Here is a 25841-nt window from a genome sequence, read left to right on the forward strand (position 1 = left end):
TTTAGAGCAGCAGCTAGCAAAGCAGCTTGTAACTTGATACCTTTCTGTTCTAATCACTTTACACAACCCTTCATAAAATCCAGAGGGGGTTTCCTTTTTTTTTTTTCTTTTCAATACCGCGTTAAACTTTTCATATCCTATACTTTTTAATTGTCCACAAAACCGCATCAGTTCTAACAACATATCATAATTCAATTAATTGTTTCCTTGTGAGGGCATCACCTCCCTCCGAAGCTCATGTTACAATAAAATAACTTCTCAACTTCTCCACCAATCGGTTAACACAAAACACACACACACATCCTAGAAGCGATCTTTTAAAATCCTTCTGTTTACAAACTGTATCACCTAAGTACAACAATATATACAGGCAAACCACTTCAGTTAACATGTTTAGATACATAGAGCTCTTTCAAAACAATATATACAGTATATTTAATACATACCCGAAAACCAGAGTCCCTAAATGATCGATCAATGCCAAATAACTAGAGAACTTGTAACCCCACAATATATACCAACTTGAAAGTATTTTAAAACCAATCCCCAAATTCCCAATTCAATTCCTAAATCATGCCGATTTTCTTTAAGCCAACCAAACCCCATACATTATTAAGATGTTGTCGAGTGAGGGGTCTTCCCCTACTTTTCCCAATGTTGCCATACAGATCCTGGGAGAGACTCTCAAAATCGCCCCCCGCGGGAAGACCCTGCACTGATACTTAAGAAATCATAAACCACGGCCCTGATGAATCAGAGTTCAAATACAACAGTCCCAAGTCAAAAACCAGAAATCAGCAGAATGTGCCAAACATACGTGGTGGGTTTTTTTCTTTTGTTTTTTTTTCTTTTTTTTTTCCTCTTTTTTTTTTTTTTTGACTTATTTGTCTTTCACACAGAGGCTTCATACACAGTCACACAAGCTTTCCAGTGTGCTAGAATACATCCTAAGGGGCTTTTCTTTAAAATACCACTGCTTTGCTGTCCCCCATTTTACTTTGTTGATTCTGTACTTCTGTTAGTCTTTATCTTAACAATTTTAACATGTCGTCCCCTTCTGTCCTGCTCTGACCATGTTCCAGAAATGTCACAATTAATATTCTGGTCACGAGAAAAGAGGTTCATGGTGCAAGGTTGGGTGGTTTTTTTCATTTTTTTGCTTTCTTCTTTTTTTTTTTTTTTTCCCCTCACCCCCACTTTGCAACCATACCGCCTTTCAGTCACTCATTCATTCACCAGTTAACTCACATTCACGCTCATTCACATTCAATTGCCGGTTTTACGATGCCTGATGGGTATGTTAACGAGCCAGTATCCGAGATATCCCATATCCCGGTTCAATACCAACAAATCCGTATCTCCAGAAGCACAACTTAAGCGGGTTTCCTAAGCGTACCAATACCGAATGTACGTTATTACAGAAGTACAAAGCTTAACCCATGCTTGTACCAACGCACAACTACCAAAAGCACGTAAGTACAGAAGTGCAAAGCACAACATGTGCCTGCACCAACACACCAACACCAAAAGCATGTTATTACAGAAGTGCAAAGCACAACCTGTGCTTCACCAACGTACCAAGACGTACACCCTCAGGCACTAGTAGCCTGGTATACAGCGCTCAGCGTAGGACGTCTCCTGCGACTTATGAGAACTCTCCAAATGACCGGTCTCACATTCCAAAACAGAGAAAGAAAGGAAAAAAAAGAATACCTTTACTCGTTTAGATGGTCCTTGTCTGCTACTGCAGTGATCTGAGTGAGGCAAGGAGTCCCTCCGGGAAATCCCGGGGGTACCTTAGGGAGACCTGTTCTCAGCAGGTCCTGCAGCCGAGCAGAGCAGAGTGGGTCCCATCTGGGTCGCCAGAAATGATGCCGTGAAAAGCCGGAATTGAAGACTCAATAGTCGGAAGTAATAGTAATGTTTTTTTCCAAGAACTCATTAGTATATGGTGATAACTGTAAGGCCTGGGCCTTGGGAGAACAGGTATGCGAACTACAGAGATAAGGAGTGTTATAGAAGCTCACCTCCCGTGACGAATTCAAATTGAGGAGCTAATTGTTAATTAATTAATTGTGAATTTATTAGCAAGCAATAAAAGAGCAAAACAGCGCTGGGCGACCAGGGAGTCAGTGCTCCACCAACGGTTCACGCCAATAACAGATGCAACCCCTCTTTTTATAGAGTTCCTATTTCCTGCATACATGGCTTCTGGTATTCTCTGCGTTGTGTTCGCGCTTGCGCAACTAATTGTCAGGTGGTCATTGTCTGCCTCTCCGTGGTCGTTGGGATGAAGGCCGAAGTCTTTCTCAGGCACCCTGCTGTCTGCTCATTCATCCCCCAAGTCATTGCTTTGCTTATCAGCAGATGGGCCATCTCCTTTCAGCAAATGGTTGCTTACTTTGCTTACTCCTCTGGATGTCTGCGGCTCCAGCTTAAGTTACAAAGAAACTCCAACATTCACATGCGATTTCATGAACAAAGTTAACCCATTCATCACAGTCCTTCTCCTCTTTCTCCATCAGCCGGTTTGAGAACAAATTTTATATGTATACATTTATTACAAGGAGGCTGCAGGATAATCTGAAAACCCCGCCGATCACCGAGAGATGCCAAACAAACATGTGCGACAGACATTACCATATACTAATGAGTTCTTGGAAAAACCATTACTATGATAAACATTTCTTGGAAATGTAATGAATATGCATGTTAACATAGCATAAATACCTAGTAACTGTGTCTCTTCGGTGCACACGTTTGGAGGAGAGATCCCCCGTGTGCCCGGCGCCGCAATAAAGAATACCTGCTTAATAGTCTGCCGACTATTGAGTCTTCAATTCCAGCTTTTTCATGGCATCAATGGTAATGTCCATCGGGCATGTTTGTTTGGCATCTCTCGGTGATCGGTGGGGTTTTCAGATTGTCCTGCAGCCTCCTTATCTCTGTAGTTTGCATACCTGTTCTCCCAAGGCCCAGGCGCCTAAACGGATTATTCAGGAGTCCCTTGTCTTGCAGCCATCCCAATTATTCACAAAGAACCAAGACTTGTTTTGGTTGTGCAATGATTCTGACCACCTGAAGTGATAACATCCCCTACATGATACATTTGTTACATTTACAGTTATCAGCAAGGACCAGCGGGAGGAAGAGACTTCCCCCAAAGACTGAGGTGCCCTTGCAAAACGGCTTCGCTGCTCTGCAAACTGAAGAGGAAAGACCTGTCACATCAGCAGAGATGCTGGAGCCAAGTAAGGCAGCTTGATATGCTGCCCGTATAACAACCAACACAGCTAAGAAAAGGTGATGGGTGACAGTAGTAGGCAACTCTCTTCTGAGAGGTATGACTTGCAGAAAAGATGAGACTCCACAATCCTCCAATTGTAAAGTAGGTATGTTTTATTCAGCGCTGGGCGCACGGGGGTTAGCACCACCAAAGATGTGCACACCGATATCGCCAAGCTATCTATAACTTATACAGTTCTATTTTGCATATTCATACACACCTATACATATGCATAACCTTTCCCGCTTTGTATTAAAATTAGTTCCAAGAAGTCATTTCCATAAACTCCTCTCGACTGCGCTTGCGTGGTGCCTCCTTGTGGTAGTTGTCAGGGGGTCATGGGGATGAAGATAGGTGACTCCTCTTCATCACCACTAGTAACCTTTTAACTTCACGCAGGCTCAGTTACTTCCTGGCCTTTACCCAAACTACAGAACTGGCTATGGCTGGCTTTGTGTGTAGACTTCTTGTTCTGTAACTCTTCTTTCCAGCCTTATCACTCAAATAGATAAAAAATTTGCGGAGCTAAGGAATTTGATGAGCTAGACTAGCATTACCTAGGTCTTCATAAGCATTGTCTAAGCTTATTTATTTATTTATTTCCCTTCATCAGTATGGAGGCACCCATCTGCCGACCTGACACACTCTCTGGAGAGGTGTGCTGCTTACCGGGGGCTCATATCAGGGACGTCACCAAGAGGCTACCAAGCCTTGTATAGTCCACTGACTATTACCTGCTGCTGTTGCTACACGTGTGCACCAACCATACAGCCAGAAGCAGTTTGAGGAGTATCAGGAAGGACTGATACCTTGATATTGCCTGGGAACAGCCAGTGGCGGACTCTGGAGCGCAGGTAATTTTTTCATCACTTCTCCCAGTCAAAGGGAAGGGGTTTGAAATGGCCAGTCAAATCTGACAAATCAACAAGTGCTTACAGGACTGGTGCCACAGCCAGGGCTTTGGTTACTTAGACCATGGGAATCACTTTGAGAAACCTGGTCTACTGGGGGCTGATGGGGTCCATTTGACAGAGAAAGGCAAGAGCATCTTCGGTGTGGTCATGGCCTTGCTGGACCTGTCAATGCCATGATCCAAGAGTTAACAAAGGGAGCAACTGACTTGTACTTATCTTATCGGACAGAAGAAAAGGTCGATAGCCCACCACTGTAAATCAATTAATCTCTACGATGTGATGGAGGCTGCACAGCCAGAGGTTGCTTAAACATTTGGCCCCCCTGAGCACATACCAAGATGCCCAGTCCCACAGGGCCGAGTCCCACTTGTGATGATACGACATTCATGCCAAGAGCCAATCAACACATAATAATTGACTTAGTCTCACCTCGCCAAAAGATTTTCACACGTATAAAAACTGGCACTTGAAAACTTTCTTTGGGAGGAAGAGCCAAGCGAGAACCTTACCTGACATGTTGACAGGCCTGAACCTCTCTTCAACCCCCAAGAAGGGACACCTCTTTGGTAAGAGTCATGCCTCTGACTTTGTCAGACGTATCCCCGGGTACACACTGTTAACTAAAGCACTAAACCATTAACCTGAGCTCAACTTTTGTAGACAATGCATTTATCAATGGCAATCCTAAATCCATGATACCTGTCACTTGAATACATTACTTATTGTTTCAACTTTGTGAAACCGTTTCAGTGGAAGTCCTTGGAAGGGCTCTGACAGGCAAGTTGAATCTGATAAGTGGCTGTACACTTGACCCTTTAGACACAAACTGTTGACCAAGTCTGGGACTAGGAGTAGATCCAGCTGCACCTAGACTCCTCTCTGGGAGAGAGTTTAGAACGCAAGGGGGTCTGCTCTGAACCTCGTGACTCAATGGGAGGGCTTTCCTTTTGCCATGTATCAGACTCCTTTACCCCTTTTAATGTGACATTCGGTCATATGCTGGCCAAGCTGGTGAAAGGGGCTTTAAACTAAAGTTGCTGAGGGACGGGAGCCATCTCACTGCTACAAGTTTGATGCCAGTGCCAGCAGTAGATACCCAGAGCCTGGGGAAGGATCACAGGTCAGCAGAAGAGCACCTGAAGGGCACCACAAAAGAACTCCAGCCAGTAAGTCAGCTCCATTGGAGGCCCACCTTAAATGCCTCTATGCAAATGCACACAGCATGGGGAATAAACAAGAGGAGTTAAGAGACATGCGCACGCCTGCAGGGCTGTGATCTTACTGGCATCACGGAGACATGGTGGGATGGCTCCTATGACTGGAGTGTTAGAATGGAAGGATACAGGCTCTTTAGGAAGTACAGGCAGGGGAGATGAGGGGTTGTCACCCTCTGTGCCAATGACCAGCTGGAGTGCATGGAGCTCCACATGAGGACGGATGAGGAACCAACCGAGAGTTTATGGGTCAGGATTAAAGGCAGGGCAGGGACAGGTGACATTATAATGGGGGTCTGCTACAGGCCACCCAACCAGGAAAACCGAGCAGATGAGGCCCTCTGTAGACAGATAGGAGCAGCCTCACATTCACAAGCCCTGGTCCTCATGGGGGACTTCAGCCACCCTGATATCTGTTGGTGGGACAACACAGCATGGCATAAGCAATCCAGGAGGTTCCTGTAATGCATTGGTGATAACTTTCTTCTCCAAGTGACAGAGGAGCCCATGAGGAGAGGTGCTATGCTGGACCTTGTTCTCACCAAGGAGGGGCTGGTGGGAAGTGTGAAGCTCAAGGACAGCCTTGGCTGCAGTGATCATGAAATGGTGGAGTTCCAGATCCTTAGGGCAGAAAGGAGGGTGCACAGCAAGCTCACTGCCCTGGACTTCAGGAGAGCAGACTTTGGCCTCTTCAGGGACCTGCCCAGTAGAGTACCATGGGATAAAGTCCTGGAGGCAATAGGGACCCGAGAAGGCTAGTTACTATCCAAGGATCACTTCCTCCAAGCTCAGGAGCAATGCATCCCAACAGAGAGGAAGTCAGGCAAAAACACCAGGAGGCCTTCATCGATGAAGAAGGAGCTCCTGGACAAACTCAAGCACAAAAAGGAAGCCTAAAGAGCGTGGAAGCAAGGACAGATAGCCCGGGAGGAGTACACAGACATTGTCCAAGCAGTCAGGGATCAGGTTAGGAAAGGTAATAGTATTGAATAGATAGAATTTAATAGAATCATAGAATTGAATCTGGCCAGGGATGTCAAGGGCAACAAGAAAAGCTTCTATAGGTACATCTGTGATAAAAGGAAGGCTAGGAAAAATGTGTGCACTCTCTGGAAGGAAACAGGAGACCTGGTTACCAGGGATATGGAGAAGGCTGAGGTACTCGGTGACTTTTTTGCTTCAGTCTTCACCAGCAAGTGCTCCTGCCACAATGCCCGAGTTGCAGACGGCAAAGGCAGGGACTGGGAGAAAGAAGAACCACCCACTGTATGAGAAGATCAGGTTCAAGACCACCTAAGGAAACTGAAAGTGCACAAGCCCATGGGACCTGATGAGGTACATCCACGGGTCCTGAGGGAATGGGCAGATGAAGTTGCTAAGCCACTATACATCATATTTGAAAAGCTGTGGTAGTCTGGTGAAGTTCCCACTGACTGGAAAAAGGGAAGCATAACCACCATTTTTCAAAAGTGTGAAAAGGAAGACCTGGGGAACTACATGCCAGTCAGTCTCACCTCTGTGCCCAGCAACATCGTGGAACAGATCCTCCTGTAAACTATGCTAAGGCACATGAAAAATAAAGAGATGATTGGTGACAGCCAGCATGGCTTCACGAAGGGCAAATTGTGCCTGAAAACTTGGTGGCCTTCTACAACGAGGTTACTGCATTGCTGGATAAGGGAAGTGCAACTGATGTCATCTACCTGGACTTGAGCAAAGCATTTGATACTGTCCTGCATGACATCCTTGTCTCTAACTTGGAGAGACATGGATCTGATGGATGGACCACTTGGTGGATAGGGAATTGACTGGATGGTCACACTCAAAGAGTTGTGGTCAATGGCTCGATGTCCAAGTGGAGACCAGTGACAAGTGGTGTTCCTCAGGGGTTGGTATTTGGATTGGTGTTGTTTGATGTCTTTGTAGGCAGCAGGGACCGTGGGATTGAGTGCACCCTCAGCAAGTTTGCTGACAACACCAAGCTGTGTGGTGCTGTCAACATGCTGGAGGGAAGGGACGCCATCCAGAGAGACCTTGACAAGCTTCAGAGGTGACCCTCGTGAAGTTCAACAAGGCCAAGTGCAATGTCCTGCACATGGGCTGGGGCAATCCCAAGCCCAAATACAGGCTGGGTGGAGAATGGATTGAGAGCAGCACCGAGGAGAAGGACTTGGGGGTGCCGGTTGACGAGAAGCTCAGCATGACCCGGCAGTGTGTGCTTGCATCCCAGAAGGCCAACCACATCCTGGGCTGCATCAGAAGCAGCGTGGCCAGCAGGGCGAGGGAGGGGATTCTGCCCCTCTGCTCTGCTCTGGTGAGAGCCCACCTGGAGTCCTGCGTCCAGCTCTGGAGCCCTCAGCACAGGAACAACAAGGAGCTGTTGGAGTGGGTGCAGAGAAGGGCCACAAAAATGAACCGAGGGCTGGAGCACCTCTCCTGTGAGGAAAGGCTGAGAGAGTTGGGGCTGTTCAGCCCGGAGAAGACAAGGCTGCAGGGAGACCTTATTGCAGCCTTCCAGTACCTGAAGAGGCCTGCAAGCAAGCCAGAGAGGGATTTTTTACAAGGGCATGCAGTGATAGGACATGGGGTAATGGCTTCAGGCTGAAAGAGGGTAAATTTAGATTAGAGATAAGAAAGAAATTCACTATGAGGGTGGTGAGGCCCTGGCACAGGTTGCCCAGAGAAGCTGTAGCTGCCCCCTCCCTGGCAGTGTTCAAGGCCAGGTTGGATGGGGCTTTGGGCAACCTGGTCTAGTGGAAGGCATCCCTGCCGCTGCAGGGGGGTTGCCACTAGACGATCTATAAGGTCCCTTCCAACGCAACCCATTCTGTAACATAACATACAAGTACATTTTACAAAACTTGTTCAAGTAGAAACACTTACATATAGTATGTATATACTATGTATAGTATGTATATACTATATATGGGTAATCTGTGTCTCTGTTTTAAACATATTTTGTAAAATTTATGCATGGATTAAAACACACATGAAATGTGTGCATGTGATTTGTACGTACACATGTACATATACGTAACGATTCAGAGGGGGCTTGTCCTATAGACAGGCTGTGGATCAGCATATCGGAAAACTGTGATGCAGGCCTGCTCCCATTTAAACCAGCAGCTAAACTGAGGGGGCTTGCGGCACAAGAGAGGACGGATGGAAATTATTGCTAGTTATTTATCAGGTTTCCTGTGTAGGTGATCACTCCTTATTTGTGCCTCTAATATTTAAAAATATATCTTCAGGTGTCTTTCCTGTGCGAACACTGTAATGGTGGCCCTGCACAGCCGGCTTCACCGCTCTCCTGTTCACTGGGCTCTACGCGCTGGCAACAGCACCGCCGGTCCAGCGCCTTTTCGGCTCCGGCTGCAGACGAGGAGGCTGGGCCGGGCCGGGCCGGGCCGGGCCCCTCAGGCGCGTCTCATCCTGTTTTGTCCTGGGGAGGGACCCGTCTGCGTCCTCTTTGCCCGACGCCCCTGCGCGCGCGCGGCTCGACGCTGGGCTCCACCCCGTGCATGGCGGAGGCCCCGCCCCGCGCCCCCGCGTGAATCAGCTGCTCAGCGCACCGGGAGCCGGCGGCGAGACCGGCGGTCGGAGCGAGCGCGGCGCCGGGTGAGGCGGCTGTTGGTGCGGGGGCGGGCGGGCGGGAGGAGTGGAGCCCGAGTCACGTGGGGCGCCGACCTGTGCGGGTGGGGGACGTTCTGGCCGCTCCCCCAACGGCTGCCGTTAATCACCCGCGCGCTCCCTCACCCCGCCAACGGACATGCACGGCGGGCTCCCCCGCCGCTCAGCACCGGTTTAGGGCATCGCCCTCCCCTCCCCCCCCCCGCCTTTCCCCTGGGAGCCGCTCTGTCGGGGCAGGTGCTGCCCTGCAGCCAGGGCAACAGGTGGGGGAAGTTTGGGGGGGTTGTGAGGAGCAGCGAGAGAAATGGCTGCCCTTCCCGGAGGGGAAACGGGGAGTGCAGCGGTGTGGCGGGAGTCCAGCTGGCCGGAGCGTCCTGGGTTGGCCCGCCGCACTCTCTGTGCCTCCCGCACCTGGGCTGCAGGGCAGGAGGTGATGTGCTGTTCTGCTGCGCTGGCGGTCGGGGAGCGGGCCCCTGCTCTGACTGAAGGTGCTGGCTGTCCGGCTCTGCTCGCTCTCCGAGAGGCTGCTAGAGCACAGATGAGATTTACTTCTGTAGGTTCTTTAATGGCTTTTCCCTTTTGATGTGAAGAGAGCAGCTGAACTTTAAATAGGATGTCCTTTATCTCCTTCAACTTCCGTTTCAAAGTCCCTCCTCTTGTGTGAGTTGGTTGCTCAGAAGTAAATGCTGTTTCAACTTTTGGAGTCTATTGAATGGTAGTCCTAGCATGGCTGCTGTATTATTTACAGATGACAGAGCGTGCTGTCGCTCTCACAGGCTTCCTCTTCCAGCACAAAAATATTTTGGTGAGACATGGGGGAGCAACTAGAGTAGTCACAGATGACTGGTAGTTGATCTCTGCTGTCAAGACTTTGCCACTGCTGTTGTAGTGCAGCAACTCATAAAAACTAGCTATACTTACCATCTTTCAGCTTCTATAGAGTTAACTGTTTTCACATGGGGAAGCATGTGTGCTAAATTAAGGAGGTGTAATTTCAAAAGAAAAAGAGGAGGAAGGGGATATTAAGAAATTTTTGAGTCTTACAAGTTTGGTAAATTTAAAATTATTAATTAAGTGCTATAGGAGATAGTTTTCAACTGTGTTCTTTTAGCTGATACTAGGCCCTTTCTTTGTTTTGGTGTTTTTCTTCCCTGACTCCTGTACTGTTATACCTTGTTTGCTACCATCGCTCATTCACTGGAACCAGCTTTGAAAGCTTTGAGCCTTCATCCTGAAGGGATTGCTGCTGCCTTTTACTAGCAAGTTGTTTTGTTTTGCTTTGAGATCTTAATCACACAACGTTAGAAACAGTGGTTGTACCTAGTCAGTGCTGATCAAAACATGAGGGCTTCTTGAACTGGTAACGCATTGTTTGTGAACCACGGTTAGCGACAATAAATATATATATGTAGGCAAGACTAATATTGACAACTGTTTTGAATTGGGAAGCTTGGAGGTAACCTTCAGAACCTCAGTAGATAATTTTGTATAACAAACTTGCAGTCTTGGTAGTGTGTTATAGCTAAATATGGTGCAACAAATCTATTAAAAATGTTTGTGAGTAAACATGTCTGAAAGTTATAGAAGTGTTTGTAGGATTTATTAAGTGCAGCAGGTAAATAAATACATGAGGCTGATGGGAGTTCTAGAGTTTCTGGAAGTTACCAGTTGTTCCTGTTCAGCATTGAATGTAAGATTACTTTTATACCTATGATGCTTATTACTGAGTGCTCAGTGTCCAGTGAAGGAAGCAGTCATAGAATCATAGAATGGTAAGGGTTGGAAGAGACCTTAAAGATCATCTGGTTCCAACCCCCCTGCCATGAGCAGGGACATCTTCCACTAAACCAGGTTGCTTAGAGCTCCATCCAACCTGGCCTTGAACACTTCCAGGGAGGGGGCAGCCACAGCTTCTCTGGGCAACCTGTGCCAGTGTTTCACCACCCTCATGGTGAAGAATTTCTTCCTAATATCAAACCTAAATCTGCCCTCTTTTAGTTTAGAGCCATTCCCCCTTGTCCTATCACTACACACCCTTGTGAAAAGTCCCTCTCCATGCTTCCTGTAGGCCCCCTTCAGGTACTGGAAGGCTGCTATAAGATCACTCCTGAGCCTTCTCTGCTCCAGACTGAACAGCCCCAACTCCCTCAGCCTGTCCTCATAGGAGAGGTGCTCCAGCCCTCTGATGATCTTCGTGGCCCTCCTCTGGACCCGTTCCAACACATCCATGTCCTTCTTGTGTTGGGGGCTCCAGAACTGGACACAGTATTCCAGGTGGGGTTTCACAAGAGCAGAGTAAAGGGGCAGAATCACCTCCCTTGACCTGTTGGCCACACTTCTCTTGATGCAGCCCAGGATGTGGTTGGCTTTCTGGGCTGCAAGCGCACATTGCTGGCTCATGTTGAGCTTCTCATCTACCAGTACCCCCAAGTCCTCCTCAGGGCTGCTCTTGAGCCACTCTCTGCCCAGCCTGTACTTGTGTTTCGGATTGCCCCGACCCACATGCAGGACTTGTTTGGCCTTGTTGAACTTCATGGGGTTCACGCAGGCCCACCTCTCCAGTCTGTCAAGGTCCCTCTGAATGGCATCCCTTCCCTCCAGCGTGTCAACCACACCACACAGCTTGGTGTCATCGGCAGAGTTGCTGAGGGTGCACTCAGTCCCACTGTCTATATCGCCAACAAAGATATTAAACAGCACCAATCCCAATACCAACCCCTGAGGCACACCACTCGTCAAAGGTCTCCACCTGGACATCAGGCCATTGACTATAACTCTTTGTGTGCATCCATCGAGCCAGTTCCTTATCCAACGAGTGGTCCCTCTGTCAAATCCATGTCCTTCCAATTTAGAGACAAGGACATAATTTGGGAGAGTGTCAAAGGCCTTGCACAAGTCCAGGCAGATGATGTCAGTTGCCTGCCCTTTGTCCACCAACGCTGTAACCCCATCACAGAAAGATACCAAGTTGGTCAGGCACGATTTGCCCTTGGTGAAGCCATGTTGGCTGTCCCCAGTCACCTCCTTGTTATCCATGTGCCTTAGCATGGTTTCGAGGAGGATCTGCTCCATCATCTTGCCAGGCACAGAGAGTACTGTTTACTCCACATGATCCCCTGCCATAGCAATTATTATGGTGTTGTAGTGTTTGATTTCTGGAGAATTTCAATTAGCATCCTACTCTGTAAGTGGCAAGTATGACGTCAGTGTCATGCTAGTGACCATCTGTCCGTAACACAAATCTGTTTCATAATTTGGCACTATTCAGCACTCCTTGCTTTTTTGCTCTTGCAGGGTTGAAGCGAAAAATGTAGAAAGTAAATATACGGGCAGAGCAGTGCAGGTGCGGGTATCATACCGATATTCCATACAATGAGAATGGTGTATTGTGCCTGGCTGTTCACTTCTATGAACATTAAACCTAATAATAATTGAGGTAATCTTAGTGGAAAAGAAATAAGGTGTATGTAATGCTGCAACGTAATACTATATGAATGTGAAATTAGGTGAAAATCAGCAAGGAAAATTGTGTATTCCTATTGGGAGGAAGAAACTTTCTAAGTACTTAGTTTGTAGCTGTGACCAAATGACTTTTATATTATCTGTGAAATGGGAATAATATTATGGTGTCCTAGGAGTGAATGAAAACTTGCGCTGAACTTGAAAATTATTTTAAAATATCTTAAAGATGTCTCATTTATGGAAAGAAAACAGTTTGACTATCATTTTCCCTGATACACATAAATACTTAGCAATGCAGCCCTAAGTGTGACTTTGTAAAGAAAACAAAAAGTGTCACCATCATCATATCACTTTCTTAATTTCTAGTACACCAGTATTGCAGGTTTCTTACTTAGTAATTGCACAAATCATTTTTCAATTGAGATCTTTTCAAGGGAGATCTTGCAAAACAGCTAATTGGATGCCTGACTTTAACTTTGTTTTGTTATAATTGGAAGTTGTCATGAGAATTACAGTAAATTTTTGTGCAGTTGAAGCTTATGAAAATGGAATAGCCCTTAAAAAGTAAAAATAATTTTAAAAAAATCCCTAAATTATAGAAGCCGAGTATTTTAAGCCTCAGTTCCCTGATGCTGAAAAAGTATATACAACGTAAATGATACAGTTGTTGATACTCCAGTGTCTCTATCAAAGCTCCCATCTCTCCGTGTGAATCACTGATCCTTTGGATATTTATATGTCAAGCTACAGTTCTTCACTTGCTAGCACTTTCAAGAAAGCTAATTGTAGGGTTAGATGATTTTGAGTACACTAAAAAAAACACCAGATGTACTTACTCCGAGGAAGAGCACGTCACAAAGTTAGAAGTTCCAGAAATACTCTTCCATTTTCCTTTGATGTTTCATCAACACCTCTTACTGAAGTGTTGCGTGATGGTTTCCTTATATTTGTGAGACTTCCTCTGTTAATATTTTGAAAGTGGACTTTTACAGTTGTGGATGTTTTTATTGTTGTGGCTTGTTTTTTTTTTGTTTTGTTTTTAGTTGAGGAGGAAGAAGCAGAAGTATCTTGAAAGCAGTATCTTTCTGATAAGTGTGGCTTAGTGTGTATCCGTTCCTAGAAAGAGTGCTCTGATTTTGTTTTTTTTGGTTTTTTTTGTTTTTTTTTTTAGAGCAAGGTGCATATGACTTATCACAATGCTATTCTATCACATTAATTTTGTTTCATGTTTTTGTGGCTTTTTATCTTTTTGTGATGTGCTCTTTGCCAACCTTGAAGCCCAAATCAGTATTTTTAGCATTCTGTATTTGGAAAACTGAAAACGTTTGGTGTTATCTGTTGCTGTTTCTGTCTATAAAGGTCTGCTTGGTATGTCATTATTCAGAGCAGTCCGGTGGAAGTGTTGGGATTTGTGTTAGTTATTTAAATTCTTTATCAACTCGATGATTACTGTTACCAAGTGTGAATTGAAGCTTCTGTATGGAAGTTACAGGTTTGCACATATTGTCTCTTGTAATCAAGACTGGTCATATTTTATTTCTATTTTCTGTATGCAAGAGCTTCAGACTACTTATAGTGGATCTTTCATGGAGATGTACTGTCTTGAAAGACTTATATTTAATAATTTATTATCTGGTTTTGTTACAGTGGTTATCAGACAGCAACTCAATAAAGCAAAAGGTCTAAAGAATTTGTGTGAAACTTATTTTATGTATTAATGTAAATAAAATTTTTAATACTTCATCTAGTGAGGCAGTAGAACAAGGAAAATTACAATTATTTCGATATTAAAAAGCCAAACAGATTATAAGAACAAAGATTAACTGTAGCTTTGCTTTATTACAAGAAAAGTAATCCAAAGGTATCTTCATGAAGATGGAAAGGTGTGAGGGTGAACTTGTAAAATTTAAAATCTGAAAGGATAAAAGCATAAATAGAGCAGCCACATTTTCTCCTTGACTTCCATGGTCTTGTATCTTCATAGATATTCTGCTACCAGTTTACATGAAGAAATGTTTTTAATTCTTAATTGGCTTTCTGCATTTCTGCACAGGCTTTAGCAGAACTGTACCTTTTGATGGTAATACATGCTTTGGTTCAGCAATATGGTTATGAATTCAACTCTTAAACCATTTTCTGCTCATACAAATCTGTTTACCTTATAAATTTGTATCTTGAGCATAGATTTCTCTCTTATATTAGACTGAAAATGGATCAGCTATTCTGCTTTGGTGTTTCTTGAGCTGTATACTGAGAATTAGGGAGAGATTTATGTTAATTTCTGCCTTTGAACTAGGTTTTGTTCAGTCTGTCCTTACAATAGACCTATTGTGAGGAGATGAGTAGGTAGGACAAGTCTGGCTGTTTAGCTTTTGTCTGCCAACTCAGTGTGAGAGAACCAAATACTTCAACCCATGCTAGTGTTGTGGAAGTGCTTATTTGTTGAACGTGGAACCTAAAGCTTTGCTTCTTGTTTATTGTTTTGGGATTCTTTTTAAGGCTTAATGTTATTTGCAGTTAAATAGCTGGTTTTTGTGTTTTACAGTTTGTGGAAATTATATTGTTCCTTTTGAAAGAGAAATGATTTGGTGGTGATGGAGTGCTGCCACTGACAGATGGACTCACAGGAAAGAAGGTAAGAATGAGCAGCTAAGTGAAGCCACAGAGGCTCCCTGAAATATGCCAGCTCGTGATCATGCTATAAAATTATGAAGTGGTGTCAGCATACTTTTTATGTAACTTAAAGGGAAGAAGAGGAGTAAGTTTAGTTTCAGTAATGTCTTGAACACTCAACTTATTACAACTTCTTTAAGTTGATTGTTGAAACTGGTGGAGGGGACAGCCATAGGCTGGAAACTTGAAAGTACCATTCTCTAGTGAACAGTAAATCATATCTGTTACCTGCACCTATGAATTTTGATTCTGGACTAATAGCCCTGCAGTAGACTCTTCTTTTTTGCTTTTTGCACTAAGATACCTGACAGAGGTCAGAAGGTTTGGGGATGGAAAATTAGTGTCTTGTAATAAATCTTGGCATGTGACTGTTCAAATTTGTCATACACTGTTCTCTGAAGACTTATTAAATGGATAAAAGCCCAAATATCAGGCTTTGAACTGAATTTAATGCACAATGTGTTGATGAAAACTCTCTATATTATCATGTTGTGTTCTTTGCTGTGCTTTGCTCATCTGACTAAAATCCCTGTTTTGATTTTACCTAAATGTCCTAACTATGATGATGGATTTTTCTAACTTTTTTTTTCTAGCCTATGTATTACTCAATTGGTTCCTTTTAAATTTACTTCTATTCTAAACACAAGTCCTAGGTATATAAAATGCAAGATGGATTCTGCCATTTAATACTATGTATGTTGTTTGTATTAAATTGCTTATGTGAATTTTAGAAGAGTTTTTGACTGTCACTTTTTTTCTTTGTTATGTGGAAAAGAAGAGAGATTGGGGATGGGCACAGGAGCTAAAGGAGACATAATTCCATCTCTTAGTTATTCTCATCTTGAATGTTTTGAGACAGATTGTGCAAAGGTATTGTTCATCCTGTGCACCACAAGTAGCAAATTTTTTAGTTTAAAAAAGTAGTAGTCTGATGAATAGGGCCTTACAGCTTTTGAATGTGCTACTTGCATAAGTTGTCTGCAATGCAGCCTATCAGACTAGCATTTTCTGGGTTTGCTTCAGTAAAGGAATACATTTGGGTTTTTGTGCCCTTTGTTCTAGACAAAGATTGCCATTTTGTCAAAGCTCTTCGTGCTGCCTTACATATTTAACTTCACAAATTCATGCAAAGCTGCCAGAACTGATTTACATGGGGAGTAAATGACTGGTTTGTTGGCAAATAAGGAGCTAAACCTACTTTTTTCTGCAGGGTAGATAACAATCTATTCTATATAAAGTTTTAAATTAATTTAAAGGAAACTCTAAATTTAACTTGAAATGCTTTCAGTCTGTAATGGTCTTTAAAATGGCTTTTTATGTTTAAGTCAAGTGATTCCACAAACTGTTAAAACTGTGTGCTTGTTGTCAAAGTTTTGAGGAATTTCTGTCTGCTGAATGGGAGAAGTTGCTGACTGAGGATTCAAACCAGAGCATGTTGAAATGTTAAACCAGCTTTGGATAGTTTCAATCACTCCTGCAAGCCCAGATACTTCCATTGTGCTTCTGGATATTTTTTTTGCCTTGGTTCAATTGATTTGAACGACTGGTTCATATGAGTCTGAGAAACTCATTAAGAATGGAAAGAGGAACTAAAAAACCAAACAACCAAAACCTCATTTTTCTCTCTAAAGGTAGAAATGAAAGTATATGAAGGATGAGCTCTTATAGGTGTAATATTTTGAAGACACTGTGAGTCGGAGTGATTGGTTCACGGTAAAATCTACACACAATACATCCTTTGCTTAATTACTTCTTTTTAAAACAAATGTTATTTGAGATGTTTATGTATATTTCCAGCATACTTGATGTTCTGCGTAGCTGATAAAAACATGGCTGTAAGGCTGTTTTTCCTGCATTTTGATTTCCAGAAGCTGAATAATACAAAACATGAATAAAATGTAATAAACAAGAATGTTCCTTCTGCTTTCTAACACAGGAAGGGTTAACATTATAAATCTCACTGTTCAGACAGGAACACAGTTGCTTACATGTGGGTAGAACTCATGCAATGATGTCCCTCAGCATACAATGGCAAAATTATGTATTAATTTGTGCTGTGAGCAACAAGTACAGTGTATAATATAAAGGCTATATCAGTTGTGCATAAAAGAATCTTTAAGTTTACTCAACTGCTTTTCAGGCAGTAAAGTACAAATCAAAAAGAATGCGAATGATTTCAGATAGAAGATACTTGGTTTTCATTTAAATGAAGATTACCAAATTCGAAATGAAGTATGTTGACTTCCTGAAATTAAAACTAATGCCTGAAATACTAAGCCTTAACTACGTACCTGAAAAGGATACTAGACATTACCGAACAACAGAAAACTTCAAGCTGATTCTGTATTTCCTCCAGTCTTTTTTGTAGCTCAGAAGAGGCAGAAGGAGCCAAAGAGAGAGGCCTGGTCTATGTTTGGAAGGCTGGTTCTTGCTCTGTAACTCCAGAAAGGCTTCCAGGCCTCAGTGGAAAGACTGTGTTACAGGCAGCCCTTGGAATACATCATGGGTTACTTCTAACAGAAGGTAATAAACATCTGAATTGTAAAGATTTGTGGCAATGACAAACTGTAGTTATTGTTAAGTTTTCTTCTTTTAGATTATTTTTTCATTCTATCTGTGTCTCATACACAACTTTTAAACAATTATATTTTTATCTTTGCCAGTATTTCCTTCTTAGTTAGAAGTTACCTAAAACTGTGTTGGAGTAGAAATTATATGCATAGTATCTTCTTTAATACTGGGGTGTTTTTTTCTTTTAAAAATGGTTCTGGATTTCTTCTTTAAAGATGGCAGTGTAATTTGGATAGTGTTAACTCAAAACAGCGTTTCTTGTGATGTCTTTCATTCAAAAAAGACAGTACAGCAAGAGGTTCTCTTGCAGTGTATGAGCTTTGGTTTCTGTGTGCTTCTGGGAAAATGTGGAACTAATAGATGCAATGGATTGAGTCTTGTTTTGTGAGCAGTTTGGCACTGTGAATCAAAATATTTCTCAAAGCCAGTACGTTTAAGTGTTTGCATAGCTTGGTCCTTACGTGTACTGATCAGTGGACATATAGTTGTAAAGACTAAACTGGAGGTTGCTTCTTTGATTTTTTTCTTTGATGTTTTTGAAGGAAAGTTCCCAGGTTATTGGTAAGCTGGATACAAGCATCTCTCCTCTACTGATATGGAGCTCCAGTGGATTCTTTTTTTTTTTTTTTAGAACATGTTTCTCTCATAATTAAAAGGACTTTTTGCATGTGTGTTCTTGCTTCATGGAGCATGTTGTTTGTGGATGTGATTTACCATTTTCCTCTCACTGTGAAAACAACTGTTCATTTTAAAAATAGATTTTTGCTTTTCTTTAGAATTGGCAAAGTAACTTGACCTGGCATTGCTGCAGTCTTTTCAGGTAAAGGTAATGAAATTTTGGAGAGGCTGCAGTATGACATCAAACCAGTGGCACGATACATTTACCCACCACTCCCACTTTCCACCTAATAGAGCAATCCTATTTTACTGTAGGGTGGCAAACAGTACAGTTTGGAGATGCTAGATCGCTGTATGGAAGGATGAGCTCTGTACTTTGTCATGCTCTTCAAGCATGGTGGTATGTCCTTAATATGTCATATGTTCTTACAATAGAAAGGACCAATAAATACACTTAACTTGGGAATAGTAGAATTATTAGCAGAAAAGCATTACTTAGTTCAGCAGTGCATGCATGCACAGGGTAACATTAACATGAGGTATAGAACGCAACAGCAACAATGGCAGAGAGCAACCAGCAGTCTTCATGTATCAGTAGTCATAGTTCTGCTGAGCCTGGAGAAAGTTAAAAATTGGTATCTGTTTATCTGAATCTATCTTCAATTTTTTGTATTGGTTTAACTTCATTAGACTCATTCTAGCTGTTTTTATTTTTCCTCCCAGGCGGAGAGGTCTACAGTTTCGGAAGACTGCCCTGGAGATCAGGCCTGGAGGAGTCATGTCCTGCTGGTCCTGTCTTAGAAAATACTTTGCTTGGGCGTCATGTTATTACAGTGGCAGCTGGCAGCTTCCATAACGGAGCCGTGACAGAAAGTGGTGTGGTGTACATGTGGGGGAACAATTCTGCTGGCCAGTGTGCAGTTGCTGATCAGCCATGTGTGCCAGAGCCCCAACCCATCAGTATTTCTGATTCTGAAACCAGTCCTCTGTTAACAGTAAGGATTTTGCAGCTAGCATGTGGAGAGGAACACACGCTGGCACTATCACTAAGCAGAGAGATATGGGCTTGGGGGAGTGGCTGCCAGCTCGGTCTCATAACAACAGCTTTCCCAGTGACAAAGCCACAGAAGGTAGAGCACCTGGCAGGACGTGTTGTGCTCCAGATCGCTTGTGGAGCCTACCATAGCCTGGCTCTGGTACAGTGTCTCCCTGCACAGGAAATGAAGCCTATCCCAGAGAGATGCAATCATTGCAGTCAACTCCTCATTACCATGACGGACAAGGAAGATCATGTAATCATTTCAGACAGTCACTGTTGTCCACTGGGTGTAGCACTGTCTGATAACCAACCAGAAAACCATGTCTTCTGTCCCTCATTGGAGACCCTAAAAGGAAAAAGCGTAACAGGTAGCCAAAGTGAAGATTGTCAGAAACCAGTTGTGGAAGAACATACACTTGTTGCTTTAGAATCTGATGGAGCAAGTATGCTTTCCAGCAATGATGGACAGGAAGACAGTGGAATTTCTAGTCCTGGAAATATTCTGTTTCCAGACAAAAAAGAAGTGAAAGAGTACTTAATCAGTTTATCAGATCACTCATTAAATGAGAACTTGAAGCAAAACATCTGCACAGAACCTGAGCAGGTTGGTACCTAGTCACTAGCTCTTAATTTGATACAACTCTTCTTGTATATGTGACAATGTTACTCTTTTCACCAATGAAAAATTCGGTTGGTTTATTGTGGCTGTGGTGTTCCTGTAGTTTCAGACTGTTTCTTCTCTGTGATGGTTCTTAAGTTTTAAGTGGTATGACCTTCAAGGTCCCTTCCAACCCTTACCATTCTATGATTCTGTCCTTGTTCAGTTGTGTTTAATGTGAGCATCCTTCACAGTGCTGTAGTCTCTCCTCCTTGTGGTCCACAGTACCAGAACGACATAAGCCAGTTTCCCATTCTCTAGCGGTTTCCTGTTTGTGTGGGACAGTAAGCTGGTACTTGTCTAATTTACCTTTAAGGTGAAGCTTTCTCTACTGATGTGGAATGACTCCCTCACAAATCTAATTTCTCAGTCAGTTAAAAATTCTAGATTGCAAGTAAAGATTGTAAAGGTAATGATAAAGCATTGACAAGAAGGCTTTTAATGTTAATCTGTAGGGGTGGCATAAACTTATGAACAGGCATGGGAAATACTAAAGTGCTGCTCTGTTTTGTGTGGTGTGGGAAATGGTTCAATAACACTGTTTTGATGCTATAGCAGAACAGTAAAGTAATAATTTCTAATAAGCATCAGAAAATGCTTGACATGAAGGCTTCCTGACAAAATACTATGTTTTCCACTGTTTTGAAAAAAAAAAAAAAAAAGCTTATTTGGGGTGGGAGGGGAGAAGATATGACCCGAAAGCTATTAGAAAACAAATGCAAAATCTTGCAGTGCAGTCTGGCAGTCCTTACATAAGTACTGTCCTGTTGGATGGTTTATGGTAAAGGTAAGATCTGTGAGAAAAACTGCCACTCTGTGGCTTAATATCCAAGATTCATACAATCCTGAAAACTTCTTTTGTCATTTCAGGTGTTGTGTAGATACCAATTTCTTAATTTTTTCTTTTATAGTTACGGTAAGAAATTTTTCACAGTGGTTCTGGGAGATAAATTTCACAGTGCCTTATAAATAACCAGTTTTTGTTATTACCTCTGATTGCAAAAAAACCCTCCCTAGTCTTAAAACCAAAACAAACTGTCCAGTAACTTGGTGATCCAGCAAGTTATGTTTTCGCATTGCGAGAGAACTAAACACTGTGAACACAGTTGTCCTTCCTTTTGCTTTTTGCTAGTACAAACACATTCTAGTTGTTGTGGGCCTCAGACTCATGCGAGAACACCTGCTATTAGGAAATTACTGAAACACGTAGTTTCATGGTCCCATTCTCAACTCCTTGTTCCTGGAATATTTCCAGAGTACAGTTTCCCTTGCACAGTTTCAGGAATAAACAAGCTTGGAATTGATTCACAGAATATGAACTCAGTTGAGCATAAATGGGAGGAGCAGAGATGAGGACTCTAATGTTTCAGCATTAGTAAAATGCATTGTTGCTCTTTGCTTTCCCACACAAATTGAGTTTCCTTTTCTGTATTGCTAGGCATGCCTTTTGTAAATAGGAACAAAGTACAAGTAAATAGGACCAGTCTCAATCCTTTAGCCAATTTTTTCATTAAAAAGTAGTAAAAAGATTTCACCCTGCCAGAAGGAAAACGATGAGCTATAATATTTATATTTGTGTTATTTCCCACCGTCTATTAGGTGAGAAAATGGGACTTTGCTGTCTGTGTTTTTAACATTCTAATGATTTGGCAAATACCGTCTTGTGCCTTATTTCTTATTTGATGGGCAAATTGATTGCTATTATAGGTAATCATGTGCTGGGACTGATGTCAGTTTGTCCCTAGTGTGACTTAATGATTATTAACACTAGCATAAGGGGACGCATAACCCAGATTGGTCTTAAGATAGACCTTACAAAAAGAGTCCATGAATTACTGTTTTCCTTTTAATGTATTGAAGAGAGAACTTACCTCTCTGTAAATACAGCATGCTCACTGATGCACTTTAATTGGTGGCAAAGAAATTTGTAATAAGCCTAAAATTAAATCCCTTTTTTGTTTGCAAAGATCCGAGCTTTTTTGGTATTTAAAAAAAACAAAAAACTGACCCACAGGCTCTTATCGGTGAGCTACAAGACAAGCGCAACAAGCAAAGCCCAGTCCTTGTAGAAATGGTGCTGGGTCCTACCTTAGAAAATGTGATTCTGAGGAATAGGTGTACACCTAAATACAAAAAGCTTCCTCATAATGTCTTGTTCGGTACAGCACATAGTTTGATTAGTGAATGGGGTATATCATCATCCTACTGTTATGTGCTATCTGATATGATAGTCTTGAATTTTTCTTTGGTTTTAGCCTTCTCAAGAAGAACAACCCAGTGCTTGTATCCCTGGCCCTCCAGGTACCAGCACATCTGCCTTGAACAGCTTGGTGGCCTCTTGTGCATCAGCAGTTGGTGTGAGAGTAACTGCTACGTATGAAGCTGGAGCATTGTCTCTGAAGAAAGTAATGAACTTCTATGGCACACCTTCAAGTGAACCACGATCTCAATCTGGTGGTGGTTCCCCAGGGCCTGAAGCTCTGAAAGACAGTCGAGAAGAGCAGGTCAGATTGGAATCCATGCAGGGAAAGAAGAGTTCCAGTTTAGTAGATATTAGAGAGGAGGAATCTGAAGGAGGGAGTCGAAGGCTTTCCCTGCCTGGCTTGTTGTCACAAGGTAAACAAGCACTTTGTGAAAACCAAGAGACTAGACAAATTAGAATGATGTGGACATTTATCACAAAATAAAACATGTTTATTGAACATAAATCTAATCATCTACCAAAGGTGTTTATGAATTGTAAACTGTATCTTAGGACTTCAAGGCAGTGGGGGGAGTGAAGGCTAGCAGATACCGCATGCTAAGAAAACTGAAAGCGTGATGGGTTTAGGAATGTTCTTTATTGCTAAAGGTAAGGTAAAGTGGGCACATTTTAGTAGTCTAGGCATCTTATTGCAAAATGATGGCAAACTGTCTTTCATGTAGGTTGCATAGCAGATAAAAATCTGCGTGGCCTGTAATCCCTGCTGCACTGAGCTGGTTTTGAGCCAGGGACCTAGAAATATTCCAGTTCCTGCTGCCAAACTTCAAAGTTAATGAGCTTCTTCCCTCGTAGATTTTAATGTTGTTAATTGCTCTGAATGATGGATACATGGTTTAGTTCTATATTGATCTTGGATCTGAGGGGAGATTTTAGAAAGTATTGAAATCTTTTGTGCACTGCAAGGATATATTTTCATTCAATATGTACTTTTTTTTTTAATGTATAGTTTTTTTGGTTCATTTGCTTCAGTATGACTGTATAGTTCTCATATGCCTGTTGTCCTTTAATAGGTGGTAAAAATTACTTGGGATCTGTCTACTTCTAGCACAAATGTTACTGCTGTGTATCAGTAATCTGTCTTCTTACGTCAGCCTTTGCTCTCAGTCTTAATTAAGACCTCTTTAAGAAGTCTTCATCAGTTATCTCAAATGGTACTGTTACCTAAAATGATGAGCAATTTTTCTCTCTCTTTGCCTGTGTTCAGTTTCTCCTAGGCTCTTACGGAAGGTAGGGCGGGCAAAAATGAGGACTGTAGCTCTGACTCCAACCTACAGTGGTGAGGCTGATGCGCTTTTACCCTCTCTAAGAACGGAGGTATGGAGCTGGGGAAAGGGGAAGGAAGGACAGCTAGGACATGGCGATGTTCTGCCACGGTGAGATTTCTTTCAGAAATCCTTTTTAGTGGGTCCCTGGGAAATTTTGAATATTCAACTTTCTCAATCAGTGCCTTGCGCTGTGTTCTTGTTCTTTTGTGTTGTGACCTAAGTTCTTCCAAATAATGTGTTTTATGCTGTATTGTTACTGTGTGTCTATCAGTTATGACTTATCCCCTTGTAATCACTGGGACTTTTGGTGATATTTTTACTTTGTCCAAGATGAGGTGAAGTTTATCATCAACTTTTGCCCTTCATGACTTTTTTAACTAAGCTGGTTTATTGCCAAAAGACTCCATATATGTTTGTTTTCTCCAATTTGTTTTTGGGGAAAAAATAAAACTTGGAATTAACTTTTGATTTAAGAATACCTCTGATAATCTGTTTTCCTCCCCTCCCTGGGTTCTGGGGACTGGCAGGCTTCAGCCACTATGTGTGAAAAGCCTAGATGGTAAAGAAGTGATTCACCTCTCTGCTGGTGGCCATCATTCCTTAGCACTCACTGCCAAATCCCAGGTATAAGTGATTATTGTTTATCTAGGACATAGTTGTCACTTTTGGTGTTTTCTACACTTTTGTTTCTTTTGCTTCTAAACTTTTGTTTCCATTTGTGGGAGGCAACTTGGAAGCAGTGTGGAATTGTAATTCTATTTCTGCCAAAGTTCTGCATGTACCATCAACTTGATGTGTAAAGATTGCAGTGACTTGATTTGGTGCCTTCCATTTCTGTATGTGAGAAGACAAGTTGAGAATATAGGAAGACAGTGGGAATGAGGGAAGTGCTTCTTGGTACATGAATCCTACACCCTTGACTTGTGTGTGTTTGCATACTTCATGTGTTGTACTACTACAATTCAGTATGTGTCCATGTATATAAACTTACATCCTGATGTTTAGCTATGTTTCTTACAGGTGTATTCATGGGGCAGTAATCTCTGTGGCCAGCTTGGTCACTTGAATTCCCCAACAACAGTCCCTCGTCTCACAAAGGTAGTTTGTTTTCTGTATTTTTGTGTTTTCAGTTTAGGGACTTTTCTTATACAAGTGAGTGCAAAGTAGCTTCTAGAAACTGACCTTGCTTATGGATCTGTGTGCTATATAGTAGCAGACTCCTTGGTGTGTTTGGCTTACACTGTGAATATGATCCTTAGATGAGCTTGTGAAAATCTACCCAAGAAATCCTTTACACAGACTTTCACTGGCCTTTGACTGCATTGAAGTTCTACAACTCAGAAATGTGGTTGATTTTATCTTGCTACCAAATTTCACTGCACCTTTGGTTTCTCTGATATCAGTGTTGCAGTGCTGAAACTTTTCAATACTTTGGAACACTGTTTTTGTTCTAAACAATTGCTTCTACCATTTTTAGCTTTGTTAGACCATGACCATATTTGGTTTTGTTTCTGTATTTCCAGAGCTGTTTTGGCAGTGGGTTTTCTGTTTGTTTTGAACTTTTCATCACATTGAGCGAATAGCCAAATAATGGTTTTGGGGCTAGACAAGATCCTTTCCTATGTTTTCTGGTGCTTGTCTTGGTGGAAAACTAGTTGCAGAGTTTTCCTGCTTAGGCCTTATGCAAATTAATGTATAACATGTTAACTGTCTCCAAAATTTATTGAATGTGTTACTTTAGTTAAATGTAGAGGGGAGAATAGTGTCTTAACTTTAATCAAGCTCACTTGATGTCTATTTAAAAATAAAACTGATTCATAATTTAAAGGCAAAAAATCAGCCATTACAAAGAAGGCTGGAAAGAAAGATAATTTTCTGGATACATGCAAGAAGTATATGAGATGCTGAAGTTGAAAACTTACCAGTTATTGCAGTACTTTTTCTTGGCAGGAATATTACATGTGGCTAGAAGAGTTAAGTACTCTCTTCTCCTTCCAGCTTTAGATCATGATTTCTAATGTCTTTTCCTTCCTCATGAATTTCAGATGTGTGGTGATGGTGTTTGGAGTACAGCAGCAGGACTAGATTATTCCCTCTTCTTAGCAGATGAGGAAGACTTCCAACCTGGATTATATTACAGTGGCCAGGAGACAACAACAGAAGATAATTTGTATGAAAATAGCTGTACTAAGAGTCCAGTTTTGCTGCTATCCTGTAGTAAAGTGAGTGGTATTTCCTTTAAGTTAGT

General features: G+C 42.3%; 1 protein-coding gene across 2 annotated transcripts in view; it reads left to right on the plus strand.

The window, feature by feature from the left end:
* The first annotated feature begins 8943 nt into the window (after positions 1-8943).
* The window catches only part of ALS2 (alsin Rho guanine nucleotide exchange factor ALS2), a 44513-nt gene continuing 27615 nt past the window's right edge, over positions 8944-25841 (plus strand). For both annotated transcript variants that reach the window (XM_075429964.1, XM_075429965.1), the window contains exons 1-9: positions 8944-9032; positions 15052-15141; positions 17536-17702; positions 19092-20011; positions 22321-22681; positions 23533-23701; positions 24121-24217; positions 24614-24691; positions 25639-25815. In XM_075429964.1, coding sequence (XP_075286079.1) covers positions 15122-15141; positions 17536-17702; positions 19092-20011; positions 22321-22681; positions 23533-23701; positions 24121-24217; positions 24614-24691; positions 25639-25815 — 1989 coding nt within the window. In that variant the 5' untranslated portion in view covers positions 8944-9032; positions 15052-15121. The remainder of the gene's footprint in view (positions 9033-15051; positions 15142-17535; positions 17703-19091; positions 20012-22320; positions 22682-23532; positions 23702-24120; positions 24218-24613; positions 24692-25638; positions 25816-25841) is intronic.

This window comes from Opisthocomus hoazin, chromosome 9, assembly GCF_030867145.1.
Source record: "Opisthocomus hoazin isolate bOpiHoa1 chromosome 9, bOpiHoa1.hap1, whole genome shotgun sequence".
Taxonomy (NCBI): Eukaryota; Metazoa; Chordata; class Aves; order Opisthocomiformes; family Opisthocomidae; genus Opisthocomus; species Opisthocomus hoazin.